The following is a 12312-nucleotide window of genomic DNA, read 5'->3' on the forward strand; positions in this document are numbered from 1 at the left end:
AATGTGTATTTCAAATGTGAGCCACACATTTGTATTGATGATATGTATTGATTGGTTTAAATATTCATGGGCAAATATTAATAGCCTTAGATAATGGATTCTGCATTATGGTGTCACCAGTTATAATGTACCAAATGTGTTGCATTGGTGTATTGTTACACTGTCTGAAAAAAAAGGTCAAAAAATTATCACTTGCTGTCACTGGGGCAGTCCCCTTACAAAACGTACATCATTGGACCTAAAGAGTTCATATTAGTACCTCAAATTGGTACCAAATGTATACATATCTGTACCTAGGACCCTTTTAAAGGGTTCTGCCCCTGTGACAGCTTGAAAATTTAAATTTGATAAAGAACGATACAAAATAAAATAAAGTTGACTGAAAAAACTCTACAGACTTCTCACCTTTGTCTGAAGCTCTTCAGTGGCCTGTATCTCTGCATGTCGAAGGACAAAATTTCCATGGAAAAGGCGCCAAAGAACCTTTTCAAAAGCAGGAAACCGTTCTTGTTTGATAACACCTGCTATAAATCTAACAGTGCATACAAATAAACATTATTGAAAGTGAAATTACCATTCTTCAGTGGGTTTGTACAATAGTATAAATATAGTAAAAATCTCTACTTACAAAGAACATGTTTACACTTTAGTTGGTTACATCAGGGGGTCCCAAACTTATCATTCTGCGACCCACTTAGACAGTTAAAATCTATCTCAGGTCCCACCAAAAATATTTTTTAATAGAAATACGCTGAAAAAATCTGTGGTGAACGGTGACTATTTTTTGAGGGTGGACAATGCAAAGCTCGTCACAACATGTAGCCCGTCATGTGTGTAGCTCCTCATTTCAAAATATCTGTTCAGCGCGTCATGTAAACTTATGTACATCACGCGTCATGTCAAAATTAATGATTGGACAATATATTGCAGACGCTAATATATCGGCCGATATTTGGCTTTTTTTATTATCAGCATCGGACGATTATTTTTTCAATCGGCCAGTAAATTTCTCTATTACTTAAATTTGATGTTTGTAATAAAAAAGACACTCGGTGTCATTCAATGTAAAGCCAAAGTCTGACAGACAGTAAAATGACCAATCATTATTCACTCTTTAAAATGACGTTGTGTTGTGTCACACACAACACCACACTAGTTTAACACACTTATTCAAACAGTAACGTGAAATATCAGATCCACATTATTTATCTTGTAAATTTGTTTTAAGTACCTTAAAAAGGGTATATTTATAAATGTTATAACTGTTTTTTTAAGTTTTACCAATTTTCTGTTTGTCTCTTATTTACTGTAATAATATTTGTTTTATATCGGGCTCATATCGTCAATAAAGCTTTCTTATTATCGGCATCGACCTTAAAAAAATAAAACTAGAGTACTAGTCAAAATATGTGCCTGCTGCAGACACCTCAAAGGAGTCCACGACAAAAGAGATGTGTAATGTTGTGAATAATTATAGTCAGAACCCAATACAGTTTGAAATAATTTAAATATCTTGCAAGAGGCACTTCCGTCTGCACAATTCAGATTATGCAGAGAAAAGGCAAACTTCAACTATGCGCTTACACTTTTATACTTAGCTGCTAGACATTTTCACATCCTGTTAATTCACAGTCTGTACACTCTGTACCAAAGATTAAGTCTAACCAGTAATATAGTAATTTTCCATCACTAGATGTCACGTAGCTAACTAAACAATGTGGCTCAGTTAACTTATGCAGCTTATACCCTAAAACTCTTAATAAACAGCAATAAATGCTCAAATCATAAACAGTAGAAATAAGTAAAGATAAAATAAGTAAAGATAAAACCTTCCATGACAGTAATCAGAGTTTAGTGTTAAGTTAGTGTCTTGTGAGTATTTTGTGAACTTGAGGGTCTCTTTTATCATAAACCATTTCGACGTGTGTGCAACCGGCACATATCTTGAAATGATGCATGATGCACATGGTTGCACCAAACACATAGTTTGACATGACAAGCAACACACATGACGCACCGGACACATTTTGACATGACGAGCAACACACATGAAGCACCGGACACATATTTTGACATAATGAGTCACACACATGACGCACCAAACACATTTTGACATGATGAGTCACACACACGACGCACCCTGAATACATATTTTGACATGATGAATCACACACATGATGCACCAAACACATTTTGACATGACGAGTCACACACATAACACCCCAAACACATATTTTGACATGATAAGTCACACACGACGCACTGAACACATTTTGACATGACGAGCAACACACATGACGCACTGGACACATATTTTGACATGACGAGCAACACACATGACGCACCAAACACATTTTGACATGACGAGCAACACACATGGCGCAGCGGACACATATTTTGACATGATGAGTCACACACATGATGCACTGAACATATTTTGACATGATGAGCCACACACAACGCACCCTGAACACATACTTTGACATGACGAGCTGACATGACGAGCAACACACATGACGCACCAAACACATATTTTGACATGAGGAGTAACACACATGACGAACCGAACACATATTTTGACATGACGAGCAACACACATGACGCACCAAACACATATTTTGACATGACGACCAACACACGACATGCCAAACACATATTTTGACATGACGAGCAACACACATGACGCAATAAACACATATTTTGACATGACGAGCAACACGCGACATATATATATATATATATATACAAAATAATTACACACAGTACACACACATATATTATACAAACACAAACTTTTAGTATGCGATTAATTGTGATTAATCTTTTGACAATCCTAATAAATAATTTACAGACATTTCTAAAATTCTGTTTTCACTTTGTCATTATGGGTTACTAAGATTGTAGTATCGAGCTACAACATAACAAAATGAAAAAATGAAGGGGGTCTGAATACTGCACTGTATTCCCCCTCCCCTCTCTCTCTTTTTCTCTCTCTTATATCAAATGTACCCTAGATGCAGAAGTCCACCGGTGCTAACGCTGCTGTTTCTGCGACTGTTGATGCGTGATGTGACGGTCATGCACATTGAGTCTTCTGAAGGAGGTTCAGAACAGGACAACAGAGATTCAGCCTAAAACACAATGAAATCCAATGAAACCAAGTCCACTTATAGTCTGACATAACCCAAGATATTGAAATAAGTTTTTGACAGTAAAAATCCAATTAAGGAAATATGGATATTTTCAACTATTTTTAAAATGTTCACCTCTTCAAAGAAGTCCTCAGTCATCCTTAACAAAGAATCCATGTCCATGAGTTCGACAAGGTTTTGGCGGAGGGCATCATGGTTACGGTTGATTTCTTTCAGTTCCTGCTCCAACTTCTCAAACGTGAACTGAATTACATTAATCACGCAGTTTAGCAGTACTAGTACAGTTTTCCATATAAAATCATCCTAAAAAATGTATATATAAATATAACCTTGATGTCTTTAATATTGACTGAGGAAGGTCATGTCAAAGATTGAAAGCCAATATCTGGTACTTTGCGCAAAATAATAAAACACACCATCAATAAAATCACAAATATGTGACAGCAGTGTGAAATAAAGCAGGGGATAGAGAATAATTTGCATGCATACATTGTACATATATAATAATATAAAATATTTCCCTGCTTTCTGCAAAGGAATGAATGGGTAATGATAATCAGGATTGGAAGGCACCTCCTTGCCAACTCTATGCTGCTGCAATCAACCAATAAGAATCAAGCATTCTAGAGAGAACTGTAATAAAATCAAAATAACAAAATCAGTGTCTGAATTATTTTCACCTCTAACTCCAGCACATCTCTGGGACAGGGGACAATCTCCTTCTCCTTCTTCTGAGCCGCAATAACAATGTTAGATTTCACCATTTCCTTCTCGAGATATCCTGAATGATATAAGATTTCAAGAGAACGTAACGTGACTGTCTTTACAGTGAGGTAATCATATCAAATGTAATCTCAGGTCTGCCGTTGCACTGTCTTAATTGAATTCAGGGAACATGACGCTTGTGTAATCTTTACTAATTTTATTCTGTAAGACTATTTCTTTTAACTTGTTATCCAGTGTGATGAATGATAAGATACATAAAAAAGACAATGTTTATAAAATGTCCCAAAATGAACATGAGCAGATTTGTATATTTTGAGGACATGTGGCACATAAATAAATTAAACTTGAAAATGTTTATATTGGACCCAACAATGCAAGTTTCAAGTTTTTATATATTTATAAAGCACATTTAAAAACACAAAACAATGTTGAAGAAAAAGAATTAAGAAAAAATAGGGATAAATAAAAAAATTAAACTAATGCATAAAAATTACCCAGCATAGGTTAAGTTCAACCCAATTAGTTAGGTTTGCCCCATTTTGACCCAATGCTGGGAGTTAAAAAATAACCCAGCATTTTTAGAGTGTACTTTTACTAAACTGTCTCAAAATTTCATATGATTTTAACATGATAAATTAGTAAGTGAGCTATTGAAAATAAAAACAAAGTATTTGGACACTATCTGGTTGTCAAAAATGCTGGGTTGTTTTTAACACATGTGGGGTACATTTTCACACTAAAAAATGCTGGGTTGTTTTTAACACATGCGGGGGAAATTTTCACACTAAAGAATGCTGGGTTGTTTTTAACCCATGCGGGGTAAATTTTCACACAACAAATGCTGGGTTGTTTTTAACCCATGCGGGGTAAATATTCACACTAAAAATGCTGTTTTTTTTTTAACCCATGCGGGGTAAATATTCACACTAAAAATGCTGTTTTTTTTTTAACCCATGCGGGGTAAATATTCACACAAAAAAATGCTGGGTTGTTTTTAACACATGCAGGGTAAATATTCACACTAAAAAATGCTGGGTTGTTTTTAAACCATGCAGGGTAAATATTTACACTAAAAAATGCTGGGTTGTTTTTAACCCATGCGGGGTAAATATTCACACAAAAAATGCTGGGTTGTTTTTAACCATGCAGGGTAAATATTCACACTAAAAATGCTGGGTTGTTTTTAAACCATGCAGGGTAAATATTCACACTAAAAATGCTGGGTTGTTTTTAACCCATGCGGGGTAAATATTCACACAAAAAATGCTGGGTTGTTTTTAACACATGCAGGGTAAATTTTCACACTAAAAAATGCTGGGTTGTTTTTAAACCATGCAGGGTAAATATTTACACTAAAAAATGCTGGGTTGTTTTTAACCCATGCAGGGTAAATATTCACACTAAAAAATGCTGGGTTGTTTTTAACCATGCGGGTAAATATTCACACTAAAAATGCTGGGTTGTTTTTAAACCATGCGGGGTAAATATTCACACTAAAAATGCTGGGTTGTTTTTAACACATGCGGGGTAAATATTCACACGAAAAAATGCTGGGTTGTTTTTAACACATGCGGGGTATATTTTCACACTAAAAAATGCTGGGTTGTTTTTAACACATGCAGGGGTAAATATTCACACAAAAAATGCTGGGTTGTTTTTAACACATGCGGGGTAAATATTCACACTAAAAATGCTGGGTTGTTTTTAACCCATGCAGGGTAAATATTCACACTAAAAATGCTGGGTTGTTTTTAAACCATGCAGGGTAAATATTCACACTAAAAATGCTGGGTTGTTTTTAACCCATGCGGGGTAAATATTCACACTAAAAATGCTGGGTTGTTTTTAACCCATGCGGGGTAAATATTCACACTAAAAATGCTGGGTTGTTTTTAACCCATGCGGGGTAAATATTCACACTAAAAATGCTGGGTTGTTTTTAACCCATGCGGGGTAAATATTCACACAAAAAATGCTGGGTTGTTTTTAACCCATGCGGGGTAAATTTTCACACTAAAAAATGCTGGGTTGTTTTTAAACCATGCAGGGTAAATATTTACACTAAAAATGCTGGGTTGTTTTTAACCCATGCGGGGTAAATATTCACACAAAAAATGCTGGGTTGTTTTTAACCTATGCGGTGTAAATATTCACACAAAAAATGCTGGGTTGTTTTTAACCCATGCAGGGTAAATATTCACACTAAAAATGCTGGGTTGTTTTTAACCCATGCGGGGTAAATATTCACACTAAAAATGCTGGGTTGTTTTTAAACCATGCAGGGTAAATATTACACTAAAAAATGCTGGGTTGTTTTTAACCCATGCAGGGTAAATATTCACACTAAAAAATGCTGGGTTGTTTTTAAACCCATGCAGGGTAAATATTTACACTAAAAAATGCTGGGTTGTTTTTAACCCATGCGGGGTAAATATTCACACAAAAAATGCTGGGTTGTTTTTAACCATGCGGGGTAAATATTCACACTAAAATGCTGGGTTGTTTTTAAACCATGCGGGTAAATATTCACACTAAAAAATGCTGGGTTGTTTTTAACCCATGCAGGGTAAATATTCACACTAAAAATGCTGGGTTGTTTTTAAACCATGCAGGGTAAATATTCACACTAAAAAATGCTGGGTTGTTTTTAACCCATGCAGGGTAAATATTCACACAAAAAATGCTGGGTTGTTTTTAATCCATGCGGGGTAAATATTCACACTAAAAATGCTGGGTTGTTTTTAACCCATGCGGGGTAAATATTCACACAAAAAATGCTGGGTTGTTTTTAACCTATGCGGTGTAAATATTCACACTAAAAATGCTGGGTTGTTTTTAACCCATGCGGGGTAAATATTCACACAAAAAATGCTGGGTTGTTTTTAACACATGTGGGGTAAATTTTCACACTAAAAAATGCTGGGTTGTTTTTAAACCATGCAGGGTAAATATTCACACAAAAATGCTGGGTTGTTTTTAACCCATGCGGGGTAAATATTCACACGAAAAATGCTGGGTTGTTTTAACCCATGCGGGGTAAATATTCACCCTAAAAAATGCTGGGTTGTTTTAACACATGCGGGGTAAATTTTCACACTAAAAAATGCTGGGTTGTTTTTAACACATGCGGGGTAAATATTCACACTAAAAATGCTGGGTTGTTTTTAAACCATGCAGGATAAATATTCACACTAAAAATGCTGGGTTGTTTTTAACACATGCAGGGTAAATATTCACACAAAAAAATGCTGGGTTGTTTTCAATCCATGCGGGGTAAATATTCACACTAAAAATGCTGGGTTGTTTTTAAACCATGCAGGGTAAATATTCACACTAAAAATGCTGGGTTGTTTTTAACTCATGCTGGGTAAATATTTACACTAAAAAATGCTGGGTTGTTTTTAACACCTGCAGGGTAAATATTCATACAAAAAACGCTGGGTTGTTTTTAAACCATGCAGGGTAAATATTCACACTAAAAATGCTGGGTTGTTTTTAAACCATGCAGGGTAAATATTCACACAAAAAAATGCTGGGTTGTTTTTAGCCCATGCAAGGTAAATATTCACACAAAAATGCTAAGTTGTTTTTAACCCATGCAGGGTAAATATTCACACTAAAAATGCTGGGTTGTTTTTAAACCATGCAGGGTAAATATTCACACAAAAAATGCTGGGTTGTTTTTAACCCATGCAGGGTAAATATTAACACAAAAATGCTAAGTTGTTTTTAACCCATGCAGGGTAAATATTCACACAAAAAATGCTGAGTTGTTTTTAACCCATGCATGGTAAATATTCATACTAAAAAATGCTGGGTTGTTTTTCAATCCATGTGGGGTAAATATTCACACTAAAAATGCTGGGTTGTTTTTCAATATGCGGGGTAAATATTCACACTAAAATGCTGGGTTGTTTTTAACCCATGCAGGGTAAATATTCACACAAAAATGCTAAGTTGTTTTTAACCCATGCAGGGTAAATATTCATACTAAAAAATGCTGGGTTGTTTTTCAATCCATGTGGGGTAAATATTCACACTAAAAATGCTGGGTTGTTTTTCAATATGCGGGGTAAATATTCACACTAAAATGCTGGGTTGTTTTTAACCCATGCAGGGTAAATATTCACACTAAAAATGCTGGGTTGTTTTTAACCCATGCGGAGTAAATATTCACACTGAAAAATGCTGGATTGTTTATAATCCATGCGGGGTAAATATTCACAAAAAAAAAATGCTGGGTTGTTTTTCAATACATGCGGGGTAAATATTCACACTAAAAATGCTGGGTTGTTTTTAACCCATGCGGGGTAAATATTCACACTAAAAAATGCTGTGTTATTTCCAACCTAGCATTGTTTTAAAAATGGATGAACCCAATCCATTGGGATGTAATTTAACTGGGTTGTTTTAACCTATTGTTGGGTCAAATTTTAAAACTAACCTAGCATTTTTTTGGGTGTGGACAGAACAAATTGCTGTGTTAAAAAATACCTGATGCTGGGTTGTTGTTACCCAACCATGGGTTGTATTAACTCAGCAGTTGAGATGAAACAGCCCAGCATTGGGTCATTTCTAACAGCTGTGTATTCTGTCCATCATTTACCCAGCATGGGTTAAAAACAACCCAGCATTTAATGTGTGGTATATCACATTTACAGTAAATGTAAAAAAATGTTAACTCATGCTAGGACACCTGAGATGAAGTGACATCACACATCCATCACAAATCACATTGACATTGGTTGACTAAATAGCAAACATTGGCTCAAGAAAAGTTCTTACTCAAAATTCTCTCCATCTTTTCACATTTCTTCACTTCTTTCACAAATCGCCTCTGAAATGTCGTTGCACCAGGATTCAGCTGAAAAATTGGGCAAAAGGTTCATACATAAATAACACTTAAATAATATTTTAAAAAAATATAATTTTAATTATAAAATAATGGTTGTAAATAAGGTTCAGCGATAACCATTTTGGTTCCCCGAAGAACCTTTCAGTAAAAAAACTTCTGTCTTACCTTTTTATAGTCCACAACAAAAAAGCTTTTATGCAAGAGAAAGGTTCTATGGATGTTAAAGGTTCTTTATAGAACCATACAAGCTGAAAAAGGCATTTCCGCAGCATTTATGTCAAACCAATATAGACAACAGATTTATTCGGAATGATTATTAGATTAACTTTAGATAGATTATTACCCCTATTAGCCCCTTAAATTACCTACTTGAGTCTAGATGTCCATAATATTTTTGTCTCCCTCTGCATTGATTGATTCAATCGTTGGTGAGAAATGCAATTCCAAGACAATAAAAATTCACAGAACGAATGAACAAATATTTAGAGGACGAGCTATTGCGCTAGAACGTGTGCGTGCTACTAAAAGCAAACTACATTTAGAAATCAATGGAACGCAATTAAAGGTTACTCGAGTGCCAAAAGGGCTGACGATCCAACAAATGAATCCTCCATCATAACATTAAAACTACAAAATCAAACCAGAATGGAAAGGCATTTATCTATGCAGCAATGGCTAATGGACCTATAGTGATACTCAATTACACTTTCATCCATAATGCTATTTTGTATCCTACAAGTTGAACGGCACAGACTTTGTGGCCACTTTACGCTGTCAAACAAATTGTCAGCGTTGTAATTGTAATTGCACTGGAGCCGCTATAACACAAACACACACACATAGACAAAACAGTAAGCAAACGTCACTCACATCTTTAAACTGAACCAGTCCAAGATGCCCAAGTTCACTGATGCAGTTGTGTGCAGATTCAGTTTGGAAAAACAGTTGCGCGAGGCACATCTCCTCACTTCGAAACGCACTCATCCTAATACAACCAATCATAAAAATAGTTCAAAGAAGTAAAATAAGCTATTCATGTATGCTGATAACTGGGCTGCAGTGATTGTCTGGTTTGTGCAACACAGTCTATTAAATGTCTGCCTGACAGATCAATACTGCACTCGTGTAGCCCCGGGATCAATATTGACAACACTCGTGCAGCTGCAAAGGCCGCCCAAATATTAGGATAATATGCTTCATGCTGTTGCAATGTATAAAGAACTAAACTGTAGTATGCAGTTAATGTACAGAATATATTGATACACTGTCGGAAAATGGTCAAAAAAATTATTCCTAGTTGTCATTGGGGTGATAACCTTTAAAAAAGCACATAGACATAGAGTTAATATTGGTACCTCAGAGGTACATATTTGTGCCAAATGTATACAGATCTGTGCCTAAATGGTATCATAATATGATATTATCAGGACCAAAAGGGTATGGCGCCAGTGCAACATGATCTTATGGAAAGTCGTGTTAGTCACGAAAATTTTGATTAATTTATTTGTGTCACGAAATTCAGCTTTTTTGCGATTTGAGCATGAATGTCTTTTTCGTGTCACTCGCATGAATTTCTTATTTTTCTATATTTTTTGTGTCAGTTGCACAACTTTCTTTTCGTGTCTTTTTAGGAATTGTTTTCTCATTTTTTTTAATTTTCACATTTTAAATCGTTGTAGCTTGGTGTTGGGGTTAGATTTGGGGTTTGGGTTAGGATATAGTTTTATGTATTTGTTTCTACACATTTTTCTATTGCTTTTAAAACTGTTCTCGCGTGGAGTTGGGGTTTGGGTTAGGATGTCTAAAAATGTAAAAAAGTGATTCTAACCCCCAGGGGTGTCACGCACTTTTTTTTTAAGGCGGCACAGTGTGCACAGCTCACAGAAATGTATGCATACACAGACATCAAAAAATATTTCAGAGCTTTCAGGCTTTTCCATGGCACTTACATTTCCAACAATCTTAACACCCCTGCTTTCATGCAAAAATCTCCAAAATAAAAGTGTTGACTAACTTTCATATCAAATACTATTTAATCGGAATAATGACATATTGGTATCATATTTACATCTGAAACTGCATGTTTTATTTATTTACGTTTTAATAAATGACTTGTTTAATTGTGTCATTAATGCGTTTTGCACAACTAATGCATTATCCTATGAAATTAATGTAATTTTAAATCCATAAAGTATATAAACAAGGAAAATGAAATAAGCTATAGCCACGTGATTGATTTTAATGTTCAATAATGATTTAAAAATGTTTTAGATAAAATTATTAGAGGAATGCATTATGCATCAAATTTTACCTCATGTGAGCATGTGTGATTCCGCGCCCCCGTGAACTCTGGCGAACTTTGGCGTTGTACCAAGATGAATCTAAAAATCTACTAATATAACGTTGAGACGGTCACATTTTAAAGCATACATTTTCTACACAGAGGGACTGCACATTACCGTACTGGGGTTTGGAAATGTTGTGAGCGTTTCTTACATGTTTTAATGCCTCAGATAGCAAAATGCAGCAACAACAGCAAAGAGCCCGCGAACGCACTCAGACGCTAATGACGTCTGCGACTGCGCTGTCTGCAGCGCCTGCCACCAGAACAAATAATGTGACACGATCAAAACGGCAACGAAGTTTAATTTTGTGCCATGGACACAAATGAATTAATCACATTTTTGTGTGACTATAAAACGGATTTCCGTAAGATCAGTCTGCCCCACTAGCTTTTCACAATTTTTCACCATTTTTTTTCTGACAGTGTATATATTAAACATTTTAAGATTTCTCACGCCTATAACATTCTTATAATATCTACTGGCCAACAGCAGTTATTTAATATTTAAAATTGTATTTTTGTGTTAGCACAACATATATAAAATGACTAGAGTTTTAGAGATTTTAGTATGAAAGAAGTTAAATTTATGACTATCAAAAAATCATATCATGCACATTGTAACATGACTTGCTAAATATTAACAGCACACATTAAATAATTTAAATATTACAGAGAGACTTATATTACAGGTGTTAAAACGTTTAAATAATGAATATACCTATAATTTGTGATTTAAAATGTGGCAAAAATATGCTGAAGTTTTCTAATTATCTTAACTTATTACAGTTTTTATTTACACAGTGGCAATTTTCAAGATGGAAATTATTAGCTAAATAATTAAATTGCATTATCTTGCCAATAATTTTTATGTTTTATATAATCTGACTAATGTAATTGCGATTTAATTTTGTCAAGCTTGCTAATAGCACAAAACATCACAAAATTATGAAAATAATTCATGTAAATTATTAAAACAATTCAATCTAATGTACAGTGTTGCATATTAAGGTGACGTCACTTCCTGGAGGATCGGTCAACTTGAAAGCCATAATGATTGAGGACAAACCTTTTCATTATTTTATTCAGATTAAACAAAAATAAATATCATTGATTGGAGAGAGGAAACATAAACACCTAAAATATTTCTTTTATCAGTCATTTGTTTTTCAAAAAAAGCCAGTCAACTTTTTTTAATATCGTACCTCTTAATGTAAAACATAGACAATAACCGCTCA

General features: G+C 34.8%; 1 protein-coding gene across 2 annotated transcripts in view; it reads right to left on the reverse strand.

Moving 5' to 3' along the window:
* LOC129426541 (V-type proton ATPase 116 kDa subunit a 1) overlaps positions 1-11350 on the reverse strand; it is a 28694-nt gene extending 17344 nt beyond the window's left edge. For both annotated transcript variants that reach the window (XM_055182936.2, XM_055182935.2), the window contains exons 1-6: positions 9604-11350; positions 8664-8742; positions 3833-3933; positions 3267-3395; positions 3010-3131; positions 406-532 (exon numbers count right to left, since the gene is read on the reverse strand). In XM_055182936.2, the coding sequence (XP_055038911.2) occupies positions 406-532; positions 3010-3131; positions 3267-3395; positions 3833-3933; positions 8664-8742; positions 9604-9735 (690 nt within the window). In that variant the 5' untranslated portion in view covers positions 9736-11350. The remainder of the gene's footprint in view (positions 1-405; positions 533-3009; positions 3132-3266; positions 3396-3832; positions 3934-8663; positions 8743-9603) is intronic.
* Between the last annotated feature and the right edge of the window lie 962 nt (positions 11351-12312).

Source organism: Misgurnus anguillicaudatus, chromosome 25 (genome assembly GCF_027580225.2).
Source record: "Misgurnus anguillicaudatus chromosome 25, ASM2758022v2, whole genome shotgun sequence".
NCBI classification, from domain to species: domain Eukaryota; kingdom Metazoa; phylum Chordata; class Actinopteri; order Cypriniformes; family Cobitidae; genus Misgurnus; species Misgurnus anguillicaudatus.